At 40.0% G+C, this 21,630-nt stretch overlaps 2 protein-coding genes across 4 annotated transcripts in view; both read right to left on the minus strand.

Moving 5' to 3' along the window:
• Nucleotides 1-21,630, minus strand: part of LOC138938290 (uncharacterized) — a 139,221-nt gene that overhangs the window by 64,675 nt on the left and 52,916 nt on the right. The window lies entirely within an intron of this gene.
• On the minus strand, nt 1,136-13,055 carry LOC138938294 (uncharacterized). Of its 2 annotated transcripts, none has more exons than XM_070305158.1 (2): nt 12,407-13,055; nt 1,136-1,891 (listed from the first exon to the last, which is right to left on the minus strand). In XM_070305158.1, exon 2 carries the CDS (start codon nt 1,529-1,531, stop codon nt 1,217-1,219), a length of 315 nt encoding a protein of 104 aa, XP_070161259.1. In that variant the 5' UTR covers nt 1,532-1,891; nt 12,407-13,055; the 3' UTR covers nt 1,136-1,216. The 2 variants fall into 2 exon arrangements, with proteins under 2 accessions (XP_070161259.1, XP_070161258.1); XM_070305157.1 differs by having other exon boundaries at nt 12,116-13,055.

Here is a 21,630-nt window from a genome sequence, read left to right on the forward strand (position 1 = left end):
TTAATATTAAACTCGTGAAAATATATTTGCGCGCGGTCGTTTAAATATTAATTTTGACATATGCGCGTACAGGTTCTTTTTGGGCGGTTTGAAATTAGAGATTTTAATTCCGCGCGCGAAATAAATATAAAAATTTAATTTCTAATTTTTCAAATATCTATATATACAGTATTATTTTTAATTAAACTGAATTTGATATTTTCATTTATTAAAATATTTAAAATATCGATAAATAACATTGCGAGGATATAATTTGATATAATTTGATATTATTAATAATTCATAATTTGATATAATTTGCCATGTGTGTGCGATAAATATTATAATGATATTGTGGATTAATTTCTAATTATACAATATATATGTATATTGCAGATTGATAAAATGAAAAGTTAAAACTACGTTAGAATTATTTCGAAGAAATAAATGTATTCATCTTTTTATTATACGTGTGGCTCATTTGCTCACTCGTGCGCTTTGCAAAGTTTCTGCATTATTTATTCTTCATGTATGTATAGAAAAACACGAAACACAATACCTTCTCAAATACGCATTCGTTCTTTAGCGAAAATACGGTTAAATGAAATGCATTATACAAGTACCCGCCGCAAGTTAAATTTCTCGAGAGGAAAAGGAAATACGAGTTACCACGATGCTCTTCCATCTCTTATTGAATGCTGTAAGAGGCTTCGATCGAATTCCGAATTGCGTAAAGAACGTCCTTTGTAACATCCGTTTCGCTAGCACGAAACACGAAATTGTCACAGGAAGAATAGAATTCGTTATTAAAGATCTTGCGAATGTTGCGTCTCCTTCCCACGTGCAACAGCGCGTCGTTTTATTATTTTTATTGATATGAGATAATTCGATGGGAAATTTTTTAACAGATCAGCGAGCTAATTTTTGATACATCGCTAACAAAATAATTTTCAAGTCGCGTAAAAAAACTAAACAACCTTCAAACAATAACATAGAGAATTTCCTTCGACGTGCAACGACGACGATGACAACGATGATGACGTCGTCGTCGTTGCCTCTTTGTTCGCGTGCATAACTCAAGACGGCTTACCACATGAGCTCTGTGATGCTGATGATGCATAGTGTGATGATGATGATGCCTCTTCTCCTTGGCGTGGTGTTTGGCGTGATGCTTGCTGCCACGATGCGGCGGATAAGTGTGGTAAATCATGTTGACGCCGTAGCAGGGCGGCTGGCGTCACCTGACCTCGACGATGCCACACTTGGAGACACCCATCTGCTGGCCGCTGCCTTGATGATGATGACTCGCCGTCAAACCGCCCATACAGTTGCCCGGCGTCTTTCGCGACACCGACGACGCCGTCTCGGCCGGTGACTTTTCGACGTCGTCCTTCCGAACCGAATCTTCCAGTGTCATGTCGCCCTCGTCGTCGATGTTGACGGTAAAGGCGACGCGATGATGCGGCACTAGCTTCATGGTGGTACCGATGGGCGTGACCGTGGTGGCCGGGTCGAGCTTCACCAAGGCAGCTTGCAGCTCAAGGGCGTCCATCTTCGCGAGAGCGACACGCTCTTTCTTCTCTTCCGATCTCACCGGACTAAAGTTATACAACGTTATCTTCTGTTCGTTTAATTGTCTAATATGATAATCTCGATAACGAGTTCACTAAGGTGACATTTCCTCGATTTCTCCGGATTTTACAGAACAAACCGAAAGCTCCATCTAGAGAAATATTTGGTCCAACGGCTATATTTATTTCGCCATCGAGATCTCGCGTCTACTTGAAAGAGTCAGAGTTCTCGCTTCAGAGTTTGACTCGAGGATTCGTCGTAAATGATTCCGATCTGTCGAGATTTCTTAGCGTCGTATTGAATCATCACACTTGAACGTTTGTCGCCTCGTCGATCGTATCTTTATGTACACTCAGAGATGTTTTAAACGATGTAATGGTGATTTATGGAAATTTCCGTAATTTTCTCACGAATTATCCGTGATTATATTTTGGCTTCTTTTAAAATTTCCCACACCAATGTGACTTAATAGTGGCGGAAGATTATTCATAGAATTTTTGCAGAGTATCTCAGAATCACCGGATATTCAAAGACACTCCGTTAAAATTCATGAATGAAATATCTATATCGAATGGCCAACACAAAGAATTTTATAAAAAAATATACAATATATTAAGAAACAGAGTCAATCGGTGTTTCGAGGACATTTCGCAAGGAAAACTTCAGCCGATCGTGTATCGATCACGCACGCACGCACGCACGTTCGTCTTTACGTGCAACTAATTTTCGCACAATCGCCGACCTAATTGCACCTTTTTATTTTGCAACGAGAGTTTTGCAGAGGGAACGGTGGCTCGCGGGAGAACGCGAAACGACGTTACGATATCATGCATCGATGCGGAGGGCAGTTATACTGTCTTCGTCATAGTCATTATCCGCGAACTACGACAAAGAGGTCGCGTGACCATTTTCGTTACGTGCTGATAAACGGCGGCTCATTCCGTTGCGTCTACTGTTGCGAACTACTGTTTATTTTATTGTGCCATCCGTCGCCAATCGCCGCGAAGGATGGCCGCGAATGCAAATTGGCGGCTGGTACGCCATCAGGGATTTTTAAGTACATTAAAGAGAGACATATAAGTTATATTTATAGACAGATTTAGGAGGGATGGCAACTAAGTCTTTCATATATATGTAATATATACGTGTAAAAAATATACTGCAAGAAAATTGATCCCTATAATTTGCACTTTTAGCGAATCTAAGCATTTCTTCGGGACGAGCAAGAGAAGATTCAATATATATTTATAAGAGAAAATATATTGCGTTTATATTTTACATATATATTACATATGTATCTGCAAAAGTAGATATATCGATCCACTCATGTGTTTTCCAATGCAAATATCTCGCGGGCGAGTTCCTGGATCGGTGCATGAAATGAAAGTAAAACGCGAGTTTAAGACTCCTCGGTACTCCGATTTGGTCATCTCCGAAAGAGTGACATCAGTGTCGCCGCTAGAATGGGAATATATGTACTTGTTCGTTTCGTTTATCGTCGTCTCCATACAATATTCACGTTTCTTAATCGCATTACCAAGATATTCAAAGTCTGAGATTATTCTTTTCCCATGTTTATGAAAGTTTCAATTGCATTAAAAGTATTCATAATGCGCGCGCAGGTATAAAGGGTCGATGCGCTCTTTTTTCGTGTCATTGAAATTATTAATTAAAATTCCCTGGCAACACCGATATATTAATTCCCACGTTTCGCAAGCCTGGAGGCTTTCTTCGCGCGCGTGGGACGCAGCCGATCGATGGGAAAAAAAAAAGGCAGAAGGGCGGGATAAAGGCGAACGGCATCGGGCTTTGTTTGAATCTGCACGATCGCGCACGGGGACGGATTTCCTGTTATGAGGCAGCGGCCTCTCATCGCAGCATGATTCATATTCCCGACGTCTGGCGGTGTGCCGGCTAGGAGGCAGGGAAATTTGCATACAACATCTAGAAGGTAGACGTTTGTGTATCCGTGTGGCGTTGCTCCTTTTGGAAAAGAATCGTCTGAAACCCGAGACGGTCTAAGAATCGCGCGTATCAGTGGGTGGACGCGGAGACTATCTATATGTATGTTGGGAGAGGACCACACGAAGTGCGCAATGTTAAAACTGCAGCAAGATTTGTACAAAATCTTGCGGATCCCGAAATAGTGTGAAATAGTAAAAAATCAAATTTCTATTTTAATGAAAATTTAAATTAAAAAAAAAAAAAAAAGTTTTTTCAGAAATATTATATCTTTACAGAACTTTTGCCTTCCGTCTCCTGATTTGTCGACGGATTTTACAGACTGGAAAGTCAACGATTAAAAAAGAAAATAAGATTCTTAGAAAAATGAGATTTTTCTTCTAGAGTACGATTCGACATGGTAGAGCTGCTTCTCTGTAACCAGGTAAGCGAACAGAGAGGATGAACGGCCGATTTTAAAGACTCGAGAGAAGAAAGAAAAAGAGAGAAATCCGTCTGATGACATTCGCGCATTCAAACCGTTCCGTAAAACCGCTTAAAAATTCACGCGAGTCTAAATCTGCGGAGAGAATTACGAATGCGCGCGCGTAAAATCCGTCACATACGGCTATCGTATCGCGGAGGGAGAAAGAAACACTATTTTCACGCCCAAGTTTTATAGGAGCTTTATCTTACTTTATGCTCGCGCGCGCGTCCGAAAGCTGCGACCGCAGGTATTCGCGGGAGGAATTTCAAGGGCAAGTGCGAGTTCGCTGTCGAGTCAGTCTGGGTCTCTCCTCTCGAAAGGACGGTCAGTGCACCGTCGAGATCCTTTGTGCAAATCAGCGGCCAGCGGTGCGCATCTAAATCACGTTGGCGTGGCATTAAAAGCTATTAGGAACCACCTACGAGTCGCCGGTCCTTCAACGAGAAAGATCGCGTGACGTGGCCACCTGTCGTCGTTGTTTCAACAACGATGCTTTACGGTGCTCGCTATACGGTTTGTACACACGATAAGTAACATATTATTGTGGCACTTAGTTATACGATAGAGATAGACGCAGCGAGAAACGGTCGGCCTGCTGTCCGGCTATCGGCTCGTAAAGTCGCAGCGATTCGCAAGGACTCCAGTGGCGAACAAAGCATCCGCGAGCCGTATGTTGTAGACTCCTTGCCGGGACCCGACAAGCTTACTTAAAGCTGGCACTTAATGCCACTTTACGGCTAGGATCTCAGTGAGACGACGGTTTTATTGCCACTCTAATAAAGTAATGGGTCTAGGTGAAGTCGCGATATAGACTTGTCCAATCTCACCGGGGAGAAAGTGATTTCTTTCCGAGCATAAAGAAACATAATCGCGCGAAACTCGAGATTGATAGAGCGAACTTGATTACGAGAGAGCGATGACGGGGACATCGATGCGTTTCGCAGAACGGATCATAAACCGAGCGGACAATGGGACTCGCAGCGTTTAAAACGTCACGATCTCTGAGAGACAAAAGAGCTGCGCGAGTCACGATAAGAAGAAAAAAAAAAAAAGAAGAGATGGTAAAGAGAAGAAGGCGATGAAGAAACAAGAAGCACGGTAGTCTCGCTCGCAGTCATAATGACAACGTTCCTACTACCCACCTCGGCGTCGAGCTGTGGATAATTAAAGGGCGTGGAGAGACTATAAGCAGGTATACGCGCAAAAATACTGAAAGTAACACCCGATCCGAGCATCGGCTAGATTGTAATCGAGTCATAGCGGGAGATCTCGAGCTTAATAAATGGGAAACTGTTTACCGATATCGCTTGGATTCCATCTTACGCCGCCATTAATCTCCGGGCAATGCGAAGACTCATGCTTGCGAGAATGCGATCCTCCCAGTTGAACGTAATCGAAAAAACTAATAAAACGCTCCTTCTTCCCACCATATATATCCGGATTAAAAATTCCCGAATGATATTGAAAGCCGATAAATATTGCAAATTGCAATTAAAAAAACCGCACTTTATTCACCATATATTTTTCTCTCGTAATTTTCTATTCAAAATATTTCATTTGCGAAAGGAAACGCAAGACGTAAAACTACAGGGAACAACCTTGAAATCGCGAAATTACATCGTACATTTAATTAACGCGCTTTCCATTCGTTTTTTCAAGTCGCACTAGGCTGAATTATCATCCCCCCGGAGGGAACGCCCGTTATACCCCTCGTTTCATGTATACAGAATCGTCTCGTAATTGCTCATTAATCAATTAAGCGCAGCGGTATAATGAAGTTTATTCATCAATAAAATGCCAGGCTATTTAAGTTGCAAGTATGCAACTCCGCCATATCTCGAACTCGCACTTGCTCGAGCAATTACGTACAGTGATAATCAAAGTTATGCGATATCTCCTCGCTTCCGTATCCTCAATATGGTTTTTGCGTACTTCACACTAGCTGTAACCGTTTCCACATTGTTCAAACGTCGAAAGCGAAACATTAAAAGAACACCAAAATTACGATTCGATAAATTCATACTCTTAGAAGATCTCTTATAAGCGTATCATCAAACTTAAAACCCATTGCGTATTTAAGAAATTGATTACAAGTTTCGAATTAATTCATCGCGGTCGATTCGGGGCAACCCATGTTTTATTCGCGATCCACTATGACTGCGAAATTACAATATCGAGTGAGACATGATTCCGCCCTTCATCCTGAAGAAGGAACCCCTTAAAAAGCCGCGCGCGATCGAAGTCACGTGATAGAAGAACCGAAGAGGCTCCTCAGCCACCGGCTATGATCCTTGAACCTAACCGAAGCGTAGCTCGATTACACGATTAATGTCGGCAACGCACGAAACGTCGATATTAATAAAGGGGGTGTGCACACGGAGAGAGAGAGCGGCGGCAGCGTATATTTTCTATTAGCCCCACGGTATGTTCACGGTTAAACATGAGCGCATGAGTTCGACGAAGAAGAAGGGAAAGGAGGGGGACAGAAGGGGGGGGGGGTCACCGTCCGTTATACAACGTGGATACCATCCGGTAACGATGGGTGGAGATCGAGGCACTTTCTTCATTTCCCCCCCCTCCCCATCCCGTTTCTTTCTCCCTCGCGCCCTTCCCCGGGCGCGGCGCAGGAGCAACTTGGCTCTTAAGTGGGGTTACGTGATGGGGGTCGCTCGTTATTGCCATATAATACCAGCCCTGTCACGTAAGTGCTATGCGCAAAAGCTGTTGCTGTCGCTGTTGCTGCCGCCGCGGCGAGATTAGTCGTGGTAACAGTAGGCGATAATCGGGATAATAACAAACTTCGCGGAGCCTCGAGCCTTGACCCGTTTCCTCTCTTATCCGCCGGCTATCTATAAACTCTCGCGATTCCGTACTTTTATCCCTACAAGCGAATCTCAGGCGCATCGTTTTAGATTGGAGAGTATCTTAGCCATCGGCAACCTTCGGCGTGTCCATCAATCCTTTCGACATCGTCGTGTCTATTTTCGTCGAAGGATCTGGCCTATTTTCTCAAGATTTTCTATTCTCCACGAATATGACGCACATCACAGGAAAATCTTTTTTAACTCCGACTTAGCAAAATAATTATCGCGAAATAAGTGCAATGAAATACCATGTTTATTAAATATTACGTTAAATAATAAATTAAGTACAGTCTCGAAGATGATCGATAAAAATAAACGCATCTAAAATGCTTACTAGATAAGCGGTTAGTAACGGAAGCGATAAAGTTATCTATTCGATTCTCATACACGTTTGGAAAGAAGTCAACGATTGAGGAAAATGTTGCCCGCAAACTCTGTTCTAAAGATAAGCGTGGACACAATTGATAACACAAGTGGTATTATACAGAATCGAATAAATGGGCAACTTCGCATAGAAAAACCAACCGAAGAAATCAATGGTTGCGCAAACGAAGAGATAAAACGCGCAGATATTAGATTGAATCAAAAGGGCAATTGAAAAAATTATAAGTTGTATTCGCAGAGTTCAATTCAATCCTCGATTTACGGACGATAATAAACTATGTAAATCGATTCTTATTCAATATATATATCGCATCTTCGACTACGATATTCGATTCACGCGATAGATATTGATTCGATGATGATATAGCAAAGTAATATCGGATTAAGTTAAAGATAACGAGTTATCGGATGAACAAGTATAATAAATATATAAAAACGGCAAATATGTAACGTCCTCATTGTGCCGTATAATACGGCAAATGCCATAATTCTATAATAAGATTTGAGAAATATGTGCTTGCCGCGTCCAAGAAAGACCTATTTCCGCGTGCCACTTTTCTAAGGTTTCGGAGCGAGTTGGCAAATTGTAAACACACTGCAGTTTATATCGAGATGACCGTTTCGTAACCATCGGCGAATGTTTACTCGCGATAATTGCCGCATCGGGATTGTACGAGATGATTTATCGATTTCGAAGCGAAGCGCTCGAGCGATTCGAAATGAGATACGAAATAACTTCGTGGCCTCGAAAGTATCCTCCGTTCTTTTTTTTCCCCACAATTGTTGACGAAATAAATTGCTGAAAAATTTGCTCTTATTTTTGCGGTCTCACTCGTTTTCTTTTTTCATTAATTAATAAAACAGGGAGGCCTGGATATATATATATATATATATATATAAACTTTATATAACTATGTATATACTTGGAAGCTATATAAAGACAACACTGCTCGCGAAGCGGAATATGCAAGAGAAGAACGGAAGAGCGTCACGAAACGGTGAAGACAAACTGCGCCCATTTGTGGCACGTGAAGGGATTATGGTGGATCCTGTATAAAAGCCCGGCGAATTGCGCATGCTGGAAATTTCCGGAATGCATTTTTCACGAGAATTGGGACTTTTCACGTTTGATAGGATTAAATATTCTAGCTTTTGTGCTAATGTACCTAAAATACACATACAAGTCGCGATAAAAGAAAAATTAAAAAATAATGTAACGCACGAATATATAAGACTGTAAGAGATACGTGTATAGTTATCAAATGGACCGCGGGAAATGTCTAATCCCAGATGCAAATACCGTTTCGCGAAAGTACAAACAGTATAATATTAAAAAGACTATCGCGTGCGTTTTATAACGTACATATATGTCAAGGAAGAATAGAGATAGCGCCCGCGACCGTGGCAGTTTTATTTCGTACTGTACATAGAATGCACTTCGACACTTGACGGGTGGGTCGGCATAATTTACATCGCGTAACCTGCGAAGCTTGAACGGGTAATGGAACCAAGTGAAAAATCGATGTCGCGCATAAGGCATATTTGTCGCAAACAGTTTTTTTTTCTTCGTTTTCTTTCTTTTTTTTTTATCCCTAAGCTGTCGAAGATTTCGAAGAAGATGCATGTTTATCGACGACGGAAAGTTATTTTCCAAACAAAATATATTTCACGTAAAATCCAACATTGCAATATAAAAATATGTGAAGCGAAAATGTTTGTTTAATTTTACGACGATGCCACGCGAACGTACAGGTGTCTCGTCACCGACCGCGATATTTTCTCGTATATACAATATATGTATATATATATATATATATATTGTATACACCATATATCGTGTGTATTGCGCTTTTTCCTTTTTTTTTCTTTTTCCCTCGAAACTATTTACGCCTACATCGACCACGCGCCAAATTCCATTCGAGCTTTCATACCAAGGGTCTGCCTGTTATACCCGATTCGCGAGTCGCGAGAAATCGATCGTCAGTCGATCGATCGAGATTAGTGCCAGGCGATAAATCAAAACCACCAGCCGGAATTTGCTTGAGCATGACCAATTAATACGCCCGGTTAATGATTTATCACAACGGTGTGTCCACCGCGCATACGATTGTTCTCACGATCCCGGCGATTTCTCTTTCATTTTCTTCTATATATAATCAAAGCAGTTTTAGATTTTATTAAAATATGCACCGAAATACAATAATAAAATTAATTAAGAATGACATTTTTTTTTCGACAAAATTTCGTCAAAATTCTAATTAAAAGAAAAACTTTATACGCGACAAGAATTATTTAAAAAATTTTCATTTTCGTGTTTCGTTCTCACAAAGACGCTTATTAAATAAAAACTCGAATGAGTTTAAAAAAACGCTCCATTTTTTAGATATTAAACGCTCAACTTTGTGCGACAAACAATTGTTTAAAATTTTAATCATATAGTACTTCTCTACTTATTTTCTCACGGATGTACTTAATAATTTATATTAAACGAATCTTAATTACACGAATAGATCCAAAGCGCCTGTTTCAAACATGATAATATGGGCACAGTTGATTCACTTCACGCGAGGCAAGGGTTAATGCTTTAATTGTCTCTTCGAGATCTTCATCAGTCGAAGAAATATTTCAAGAGAGACCCTATTACATATCCTTTCTTCCATATTCCTTTTACTGACCGATTTATATAGAGCCGTTTTAAAATTTTCATCCGCTTTGCTCGTGCTTTTAGAAGCCGATCAGACATCAGATCGCAATTAAATATTAAAATGGAGAGTGGATACATTATTCTTTTCAGGTCTGAGATATCCTCGTAGGCGTTCGTAATACTCGTAGATCTCTCCTAGACAATGCGCGTGTTGCGTCCGAATAGATAAAACGGTCCCGCATCTGCGGCGCGAACGTATCGTAAATGGGTCCGCTTGAGTCACGCTCGGGTATTTATATGTATTTTCACGCTCGCCACCTGGCTTCATATCGCGGGCCTTGCCGATGCTCGGTATGTTTTATACATCTCGGATGTGTTTACGAGCGACTCTGTATCTACACGCGCGGAACGAGATTCCGGGTTTGTTGCGAGATGCTGACGACGTCGACGACCGTGGACGTCGGTCGATCGATCGATCGATCGATCGATCGATCGTTCGCGAGGGCGAAATCTCCGATGTATTTCCCGTGTCGATTCCCAGCTACGTTCCTACGGGAAAGTTCCGTTTCGTTCCGGTGTCTCTATGGCAAATCTCGAAAAATACTGACGGGGGGAATAACAAATCGTACCGAAAATTCTCAAGAGTTATTCCAGCTAGGTGTTGGAATTTATCTGGGGCTGGGATTCCGTATAATAAAACTATAAAATTTATAATGCTAGATAATAGATAGAGAATGAATCTCAACCGATATATATTTCACTTAGCATTTAATTATGACAGAGAATCAAAAAGTCTCATCAATTCAATCGATGAGAGATAAAATTTCGATCATGTTTCTTAATATTTTATTACGATATGTATGATCTGCCAATATAATAATACAATTACTGCTAATTTTATTGATTACGGCAAGTAATAAGTTTAATCTATAATAAACGGTCAGAGATATGAATCCGAGATAATTTTAATTAAAAAAGCGTAATCCGTCTATAATTAAATGTGAAATTAAACGAACTATACGCGCGTGTTTAATCGGTTTAATTGTTAAAATAGAATTTACTAGCGTGTTATAAATTGTCGTTGCCGCGTAAAAATGCGGGATTTTTGCACAAACTATTTATCCGCGGATGTAAATACAACGATTATAACGCAACGTTGAGAGGCTTTATGTCGGTTGCAGAGTATATTTTGCAAAACGAAGAACGCCGTTTGGAGTATTATATCATATTATAGCTCATTAAATCCGACAGATGGTAATTCCCCGTTTATATCGCATCCAACTTACTTTCTGCTACGCGTCAACGCTCGTGCCAACTTTCCCAAAGTGCTCGAAACATCTCGGCCCCTTTCCTATTCTCTAATCATCGAAATTTAACTTGCATCTTTGACAACATATTCGAATAAAAAAATAACTTAAATAAAATTCCGATCCAAAAACATATTCAAACATGTTTGCATCGATTTTTTTTTTTTTTTTTTTTTTTTTTTTTTTTTTTTTTTTTTGACCGTCAAACGAGGCCATGTAGCTTATCCCGAGCGTGTTGCTACATCGGTCACGGCTGCGACGTGATCGCTATAGACGCGCGCGATTTAGTATAATAAATCCACGCAAGTATCTCGCACGCGATCGCACGTGTAATCGAGTCGACGCGTGCATAAAAACGTAAAAGATGCACGAGACGAAAAATTATTCAGCAATAGCAACGTGAACGCGATAAATTCGTATTTACGCTAAACAGTAGCAGCTGAAAAGTCGCAACTGCAATTTTCGGTCTAATTAGGCGAATCATTTGATTGCTCGATTACCGACAGGTCAATTTAAGAGTCATTCTAAAGCCCGTCGCTGTCTAAGGCTGTTTCTCAATAACGGGTATAGTTTCAGAACTAATTTGCGACTCTCTGTTCCTCTCTTCCTCAAGAGACTCATGCCGCTTGAATACAAAGCGACATACGTCTCTTGGACAATTTAATTAGTCAAACACAATTTCAAATCAATACAATTTCATACATAATTTATAAATGTAATTTATATATGTACATAATTAATTTTTGATTTTTATAATAAAATGTATATATTATATATATTCCTTTAATTTTTTATAACCAATATTTATGTTATTTCCTGTTGCCTTTTAAGAATAATTTTATAAGCATAGATCTCTCACAGGAAATTAAGGAAATTAAAACAAGTTTGTTCGGTTCAGAGATAATCGTGAACCGGATTGGCAAACTTGATTTCGTACGTTACGTAGTTTCTTCCACAACTTCGTCTTCTCGTGATAAAGTGGTAGTAAAACGGACGTATACAATCGCGAAACAGAAAAATCGCGAAGCACAGGGAGCCTCGTAAATGCTTTCGCGTTTATACACTTTCCTGCTGGCGATGACCTCTCGCGAGATCGTGTCGGTTGATCCCGATCATAAATCTAGATAGCGAAGTTAGGGTCAGTCCCGTTGAAATTTGCTCGGCAATCTCCTCTAAGCCATAATCTTACAGATATATTATTACAGAAAAAAAGGAAAATCTCATTAACCACGGTGAAGGACGATGCTGTAATCGGCCCGTACAAGTACAGTGTCGAAACAACGGTGTCGTCGACCGACACTCGTACATCCGTACGCTTTTGCGCCGCCTTGACTTTTTCGAGATTCCTCACGTTCGGAACTTTTCCGAAACTTCTCCACCACACACATACACAAGCGCACGCGCCGCGAACACGTCTCGTCGGCAATTTCGAACGAATGGGAGCGGCACGCCGTCGTGAACGCGAAAAAACGGGCCGACTTCCTCGATAACGAGAGCACGAGAGCACGAGAGCACGACACCACGATACACAGTGACGACGCCGACAACGACAACGCCGGCGATAATAATGACGACGACGACGACGACGACGATGATGGCAGTAACGCAACGACACGTTTGCGAATCCCGATCAGAGAGCACGACGACTCCCGCGCGCTCGCTGGACCATCCTCGGAGCGCCCACGATTCTGCGACTCTCCCTTCGTCTCTCGCTCGCTCACCCGGTCCGGCGTTATATGTCGACGAACCACCCTTACTGGATCTCTCCCCTCCTGCCGCGTCACCACCTCTCTACCTAGAAAACGAGGGAGTTCGCTGGGGTGGGATCAATATGAGGTTGGACGAACGCGGGAAATTCGCGCGCAGGTCCTTCTCCACCCTCGACGCGCGATGGATACATCACCCCCGTCGCCTTTCTCCCTTCCCCCCCCCCCGGTTTTCCCCGATGTCGTTGTGTGTCCTCCACACCAGCGACCTCCCCGCCGTCTATCTTACCATCTATATATTCGCGCCCAACCCCGCCGTTCGTTTCTTTTTTTTTTTTTTTTTTGGCTTCCCTCTTCCTTCTTCCGTTATGGTTCTCCCGGTGTTCGTGACCCGACTCGCACCGCTAACGAGAAGGGGTGACCGAGCGAGAAGTCGAGACCTCGCTTTCTTCCACGACCCTCACCTGATCACATCCACGCACCTTCCTTCGTCTACTTACTCACGTTAGGGAACCTGACTCACATACGTCATTCTCGTTCGCTGGTAAAGGATACGACTAAAGAGCTAAGCCTAAGTGAATTTCTCTGCTGTCGGGTATCCCTCGCGATTTCTGTCTCGATATATTGAAAACGCAGAATGCTATACAACCGTTCTTAATTATTTATCGCCCACTCACAGAATTTTATCTCTTTCGTTCTAGATAATTCTATTTTAGAATCTTTAATCTGGATTCATCAATTGAATTTACTGAGGTTTTTATTTTTAGAATAACAAGTTTTTTCGAAAGATCTTTCTTTCCTTCATTATCACGTCTTTGAGGAAAATGAATAATATGAATATACGAATAAAAGAGTATTATTTGCCACAGCTTGCATTATATGTATACATTATATTATTTTCTATGTTATAATATACATATATATATACTTTTATTATACAATTATGTTTTCTTCTCTGACATTTATGTTTTCTCATTTAAATACTCTGCATTACTTTCTTATTATTTTGTTGCATTTTCTATATATGTGTATCTGTTCTGAAAGAAACGTATATTGTCACAAAGCACAAAATAAATTACTATCGCCATATTATACTTTTGATGCAACTTGTAAATTTTATCACTTTTTCCGACTTTCGAGATTTGAACGTGGAAAACTCGCAACGCGATCACGAGAAGACACCGAAATTCAAGGATAACTATTAACGTCGTTGCGTTTGGCGAAACATCTCGAAATGCCTCGCGCAACAAAGTCCCTCTTTACGAGCGTATCGAAAGTCATGCGAAACCACCACGCTCGCTATTCGAGAGCCGTCTTCTGAGCCGGTAGAAAAAAATTTTAATGAACTATAAACCGTCGCATGAGCGTACCTTATCATACGGCCAATGTAAGAAGGGAAGTTATAGACCGTAAACTCGCGACGCGTTACGCAGCTCATAGCGCGCTCGGAGTTGTTCCGCTTTTAATCGGCATCGTCATCCGTTCCTAGAAACGAGCGGCTTTTATTCCATCCACGGGAACGGGTTTCCGCGATGAGCGAACTTTTTCGCGAAATCCCGTGGGAACGTCTTGGCGAATGCCTCTCCATTAGCCGCACCGTGTCAACAAAATTGATAATCTCGCTCGTACGGATTCCTGCAAGATAGATTTTCCTATTCGCGCTACTTTTCACAATACGACATGCGTAGATTAAAAATTAAATCACAGTCTAATAGAAAAATGATAATAATCATAATGGTAACACTTATAATGAAATATAATCCAAAATTGTATCTCGATCGGTTCTGCAAACATTTAGAAATCATCCTGATAGGGTTTATTCGTGCGTTTCGTTTAATTCGTTTCGTCGAATCAACTTGCTCCTTCCTTGTCGATCTCGCAAGTTTCAACGATGAGTGAATTCTTCCGCGAACTTTTACGAACACATCCGACGATGTATCGTGTGGAAGTGCGTCTTGGCCGATGTCATCGATATCCGACTTTCTACCCGCGTTACTCTTGGTCGCGTTACATACAGGGAGATCGATATGGGCGATACATACACTCACGTTGCAGCCTCCGCCGTTATTCCTTCCGCCTCCTTTTCTCCACCCTGCTCTCTCACGGCGGAAGTAATCGATTAAAAGCACCTTCACGCAAACAAACGGGATTCGACACAAAACAAACGCGAAGATAAGCGTCTGATTTTCCGATTACGGTAAATTACAATCGCCTTTTCCATCGACGTAGTTGCGGGAGCGAGATATAATCTTTGCTCTATTTGTTGAGAAAATGCTAATTGATGCTGTCATATCCGCGAGAGTTTTCGCCATGAATTATAAACTCTCGCTTCAAAGCATTCCAGCATCCTACGGAACGAAGGATGTATGCGATAATATTATTTGATAATATAATCTCCATTGCTATTCGATTTAATAAAATATACGCGTAAACGAGTAATTGAAAGTCAGAGTTATAAGCTTTATCGAATCACATGAAAATATCATTGTCACTATCCACTTATCGTATAAAAAATTACAGAGCCGCCCAACTTCGCAGAAATATGTCAAACGTTATTTCTAAACACTCATTTCTGTTCGGAAAAGTCCCGAGTTTCTACTCTCACTGGATCTTACATTATAGCGAATCCTATTCATTAAATAATAGATCGACGGAAAAATTATTTATTACGCGAAAAGGATCGATCTAATCGCTACTGTCAAGTCATTATCTGATTTATACTGGCGTCGCCCACTCGCAATCTCGCTAAAAAAAATCCCATATATTGTATAGTCTCGAAATGGACAGACGACACGACTTGGCGTGGCGCGTCTGATTATTGATGCAATCGTGTATGTATCAAACGCATACTACGTCGTAGATACAAAGAAACGCTTCATCGTTGCATCGGCGTCGAATTACATCTCGTACGATCGCACTTCCGCTTCTTGTCACATAATTATTTCAAGCCCGCAATGTGGCTTGCGGATGCAAAGTTACAATACGAACTTATGAACGTACGAATCAAGTATGAAACATAATTCAAGTGTCAAATCGCGAGAGAGAGAGAGAGAGAGAGAGAGAGAGAGAGAGAGAGAGACAAGACGACTCGAATAACTATAAAAAAATCGCAGATCGAATTGGAATTTAATTTCACAATTATATTTTCTTTCGCTGTCTGATTTTTAAAATGGTTCAAAGATGTCTTGAAAAATTAAAATTATAACAATATAATTTTTTTGCAAGTTGTAACATTTCTGAATTTAGTCTGCAAAGTTACTTCTGCTAGATATGACGAACAGCTACTACTAGACGACGTCGTGCTCATTGAAATAGTTCAAACTCGGAGTCTTATCAAATTGCCGCGTATTAGTCCACATTATGTCGTTACGGCCTACTCGCCAAGTTTGTTCGAATTGAAGCACCCGTACTTAGAACGCAGTAAAAGCGGAAACTGGAGCGCCAAGCGTCTCCGATCAGCGAGAGTTCCATGAAAATATTAAACCTTAAGTACATCGAGAACTTCGCATCTATATAGACCGTGGAAATATCGAAGCGACAGCGCCCGTATATAATCCACAAGATCGTTGATTACCAGAAGTTCATTCTGATGAATCAGACCTGAAAACTCATTCGTGTATATTATGATAATTATATTGATATCATGCAAAAATTATGCGAAATATAATTCGCACATGTAAATTTAACAAATAAATATATCTCGCGAGTCATCATATTGGGGGGGGGGGGGGGAAAAACCAGATTGTTTTCGTCACATTATGCATAATATCTAGCATGTTAAAGTTGATTCCTGTCGCAAATTATTGACTGGTTCCTAATCTCAAACATCAAAGCGACCGCGAATATTAAATACATATATTATAATAAATATATATATATATATAAATTATTTACACGATATACACATAAATATTAATTATATATATTTATATAAACATATGTATGGATATAGCATAACTATACATTTATAGCATACGCGTGAATTAATTCGCTCGTGACTGCAATCACATTCGAGGCGAGCGTATGCCAAATGCTAATTCACGCTACTGCCAGGGCTTTTTAGATGCACGACGGAATCTGTATTACGGTTAAATCGCCCATAGCCGCAGAGAGTATTTAGCATGGCAACGCATGGCAACGCACGGGCAATGCGGCAGAGAGTGAGAGATATATACGATGGCCAATTCTACCGGGAATCTAAATCTCACCGAACGGCGACGGCGCCCACATGAACTGGCCTGAGAATCGTATACCCGCATTCCCCGATGCGAATGGATAGATTGACAGCCTGATCGAGTGTCAAGTCTCTCTCGCAGTCACGTGTGCGTACCCGCGGTTACTACATTTCTATACAAGTTTTGTATGGTAACACGGATCACATAATCGCGGATGAATATTTATGTAACGTTAATCATCCATTTGCATAATCTAGACTCCCGTTTTTATTCTTCTATCAACTGTTTTAATATATATGCGAATTATTTTATTTCATATTATGCGAGGATTGTAATAAAGATCACAAATTATATTCGGGCAGATAATAATTCGTACCTGTTTCGAAATATTTTCGTAAAATTTCTACCGCTAATAAATTAGACGTTGATATCACATTGATTGTTATTATACTTGGAGAAAAAAAAAAAAAAATATTGGTGCTGTCATCTTCATGGTATTGTCTCTCGACTGCATCATCGTGACTGCCAGCAATATCGGCAAAACAGGATTTGACTGGTCGATAATAAAGCGCACGTTGCAGGGATCTACCGCATCCGCAATCGTAAAATATTCGCGCTTTAGAATATTATCTTGTGTAAACAATGTATATAGCAGACAATAAAAGAGAAACCGTTTTTTTCTCCCTTGTTGTTAAAAAATTGAGTGCATTGAAAAATTATTAAAAAAATAATTTTCTAAAAAGCAAACAATTTTAAAAGTAGACAATAATAATTACGTTTTAGAACATTATAAAACGTAATTATCTATCATTTAAATAATAATTTTTGTCTTAAATGCCTGATTTTGTAAGAATCCCATATACAATATTTTTATTAAATTTTGATTTGAAGAAGCGCTTGATTTTTAAGATTTGACCCCAAAGTGCCAAAGAAAAAAGTTCCTCCTTTCGGCGTACTGAATTCATCCCTTCAGTTTGTTTGCAAATCTGCGACACTCTGTATATTTTCTCATAGGTGTACAAGTGCAGCTGAAGTTCCTTTAAATCGTTCAAATTTTATGAAACAGGATCATAAATGCACGCTGTATACTTTCGATGTGAATAGGCTTTTAGATCAGGCGGATACATTTAATGTTAAATACGAGCTTTTGTCTTCCGTACTGGAGCGGTTTTGCGGTTTAACAACCGGAACTCGGAGTAATCTCGTTTGTCAGTTAATTAGTGCGTTAGTTGCGCTTCGAATAGTCCTCGAGGAATCGCTCGCACGGAATATTGTGCGTCGCTCTCACATTGTAGTCGTAATAATTTTATTTGATGGCTCGCAGAGAGACTGGCAAAAATATATGAAATATACTGTATCGTCCGTACAGCGATTCTCGATTGGATCGCCCGAGGATGTCACGAACATCTCTTCTCGAACATGTTGTATGGAAAGACCATTAAACATAGATATGCTACATATATCGTTCGTTAGAAATATATTTCTCTTTGCGTTATAAGTACAAAGTACATATATCTATATACAGGGTCCAAACGTTTCGGCCAGACTTTGAGATTTTATAGGAAATTTAATTCTGAACAAAAAGTTTCCTATATAAATACGGGTTGAAAAATACTTGCTTAAAAAGTTAATGCTGAAAAATCTCTGAAATAACTTTATTTATTTTATATATTTATACATTTATTTATAAATATATTCATTTTAATCTCATTTGAAAGATAATTTAATTCTCTACAACTTTTGTTTCGGTACTTTTTGTCAAAATACGCATAATTTCCCTGATGTTTGTGAAAATGTAAAAAATAATCGTGATTTCAGAGATTTTTGGGCGCTAACTTTTTAAGGAAGCATTTTTCGCCTCATGATTATAGGAAACTTTTTATTCGGAATTAAATTTCCTATAAAATTTCAAAATCTGGCCGGAAGATTTGGGCTCACCGTGTATATATTTTTTTCTCTTATATTTAACAACGCGGAAATAACTGACTTTTAACGAGAATTCAATTGGTTCGACAGAATTTGAACAGAATTTTAGAGACTGCAGTTAACTACCATAGAACACTGAATGCAAACCGGAATCCGCTTGTTTGTTCACGGCGTTATTTTTCAGACGAAAGAGTAATGCCATGTGTCCAGATCCGGTTTGTACCGAAATGCATTCGACCACCATCTGTGTTGACAAAAAGAAATTTCATTTCGGGGAACGAGACGCACGTGGAAGTGCACAACCGGGTATCCAAGAGAATTCCGGAGCTGCAGATCCCATAGTCTCTATGCGTGACATATATATACATATGAAATCGTTCTAATCTGTTCCATCGCTTTTATATCTTTCAACCGCGACGATAAACGATTCCGCTGTTCGTAGAACCGCGCCCGGGACGATGTAAAAGGCACCGTTACAATTAACGTTCGCAACGAACAATTTCAAGAAGGGCCCGTAGGACAGAGAACCGGTGCTTATCGCAAGCTTTGATCGGCAGCGAGTCCGCGAACAAGGCGAAGATGAAGGCAGATAAATTTCGCTTAATGAAATATCATTAAATCATGACCGGGCCATCGTTAAGCGCTATCTCAAAAACTTTTTACGGGGCAGGTAGGAATAAACGCGAAAGTCGTTGAGAAAAATAAAATTTATAGCGATACGCGCGCGCGCGGATGCTTTCGAGTTTTTACCAGGTAGTTTTTACGTTTGTCGCAACATCGTATTGCGCGCGCAAGAAAAAAAATTGGCTGCCGCGCAAATTTATTCAACTCGTTTCGAAGCGATATCACCTTTCGCGAGATGACATCGATGATACCGCCAATATTGAAAGTAAAATACTTTACGAAATATCTTACCAAAAATAGCTTTTAATTCTCCCCGCATCATGTCATAAATCTAAAACTTGCTCCTATGACGCAATAATTTTATTTTTTAAAGGACGTTAAGATATATGTAATTGTTTCATAAATTTTCATTTCTCTTAACTTTTTTCATTAAATATATAATTAATAAATTTGTGAATAAATTTTTATTCTTAAGTTTTAAATAAATATATATCCTTCGTAATTTTAAACACAGAACTATTTCTATCTCAGATCATTATTTTGTTCGATTTTTTTTCATTAAATATTAATAATTGTCGGATAATTTTGTCAAATTTACTGCCCTTCTGGAAACCATAATTCCAGAACGGGAAATCTTATCTCGCGTTTGTCGAATAATTCTGCTGATTTCAATAACTTTCGAGCGGAAAATGAATGTGCCGGAACGCGAAGTCGGGGTACAAAAGGGACTCCTGTCCGGCAGAAAAAAACGTCGCATGTCACAGACGAAAGTGGATTACGATGATTCAAATGGTCCGTATTTCAATAATGATAAATCACCTTGGTTCGACGCAACGACAGCCACGGCCGAGCTTGAGGAGATCGCCGTGAGATATCACCGTCAGGGGTCTTTCTATCTCGTGACTTCTATCTTATAGATAGCCAAGTCCCCTGCCTCCGAGGCCCTACAGGATGATTCGAGACGAAGTGTCTTTTACTGCCATTCAAATATGTACGAAAAATGTATTTTTTTTTTATTATTATTATTATTATCGAGGCATTCTTTCTATTCGTCATGGATAAAATTCATAACGCGCGCGATAAAAATATGTTAAAGAATATAGTTTTAAGACACAAAAAAATTTTTAAAAGCATCGATACATCCCTGTGAATTTATATTCTTTTTATCCGCGTACTTCTTGCAATATCATTTGTAACAATTTTCCTATCGCTATTCGCATTCATTAATCCTATCGGCCTGTCCTATACGTGCTTCCAACGTTGCGGTCGTGTCCAGATGCGTGGCACGTAAAGAAATCATGCGAAGATAATTCCTACACGGAGATATTATGTTGTGATATAAATTCGAGTGCCGAAGTATTACTCACCGCGAACGGCGAGTGATAGAGTGTGTACATGCGTGACATGTCTGGGCGTGCATATGTGTGTGTTCACGGTTCCCGCACGAAAGCAATGAATACGGGATGCGGGATCAATTCAAACGACAGATTAAACGCCCTCGAGATCGGGGTCGTAAGAAGGAAGGGAAGGATTCGATGCATCGGCAGGGTTCTTACTACGAGCGATCGAGAATCTGATACTAAGGCGTGCGTCGAATGCTCGAATATTTTTCGTCGTTTTCATACTAGAATCTCGAAAATCTCGTTTCTTGTAAACATAAGAAAAAACTGCGAAAATCATACAAATCACAGGATTATTTATATTCTCGCGATAAAATCGAGAACTACACTTTTTCGATAAAATGTTGATATTAGCGTTAAAAAAAAAAAAAAAAAAAAAAAAAGCGACGATCCATGAGACGCGTATGTGCGAGCACAATGAATTTGTATTATTCTCTTTTTAAAAGATTATTTGTTCAGCGACCGGTTCGTTCTATTTTCTACGCGACGTTACACGATTATTTCCTCCCTACACCTTGCATCGGACGAATGAAGTTTCCGACATACGGCAGCAGCATACCTGATGATGCGCTCTTTTCTCCCATCGTGAATCGCCTAATCGCATCAGTTCTACGTCTCACG

This window comes from Polyergus mexicanus, unplaced genomic scaffold, assembly GCF_030449975.1.
Source record: "Polyergus mexicanus isolate NDT 795.1 unplaced genomic scaffold, iyPolMexi1.0 SCAF_12, whole genome shotgun sequence".
In the NCBI taxonomy this organism is placed as follows: domain Eukaryota; kingdom Metazoa; phylum Arthropoda; class Insecta; order Hymenoptera; family Formicidae; genus Polyergus; species Polyergus mexicanus.

Bases quoted from the DNA above. Each gene is read 5' to 3' on its own strand.
- LOC138938294 (XM_070305158.1), bottom strand. From the start codon at position 1,531: ATGGACGCCCTTGAGCTGCAAGCTGCCTTGGTGAAGCTCGACCCGGCC.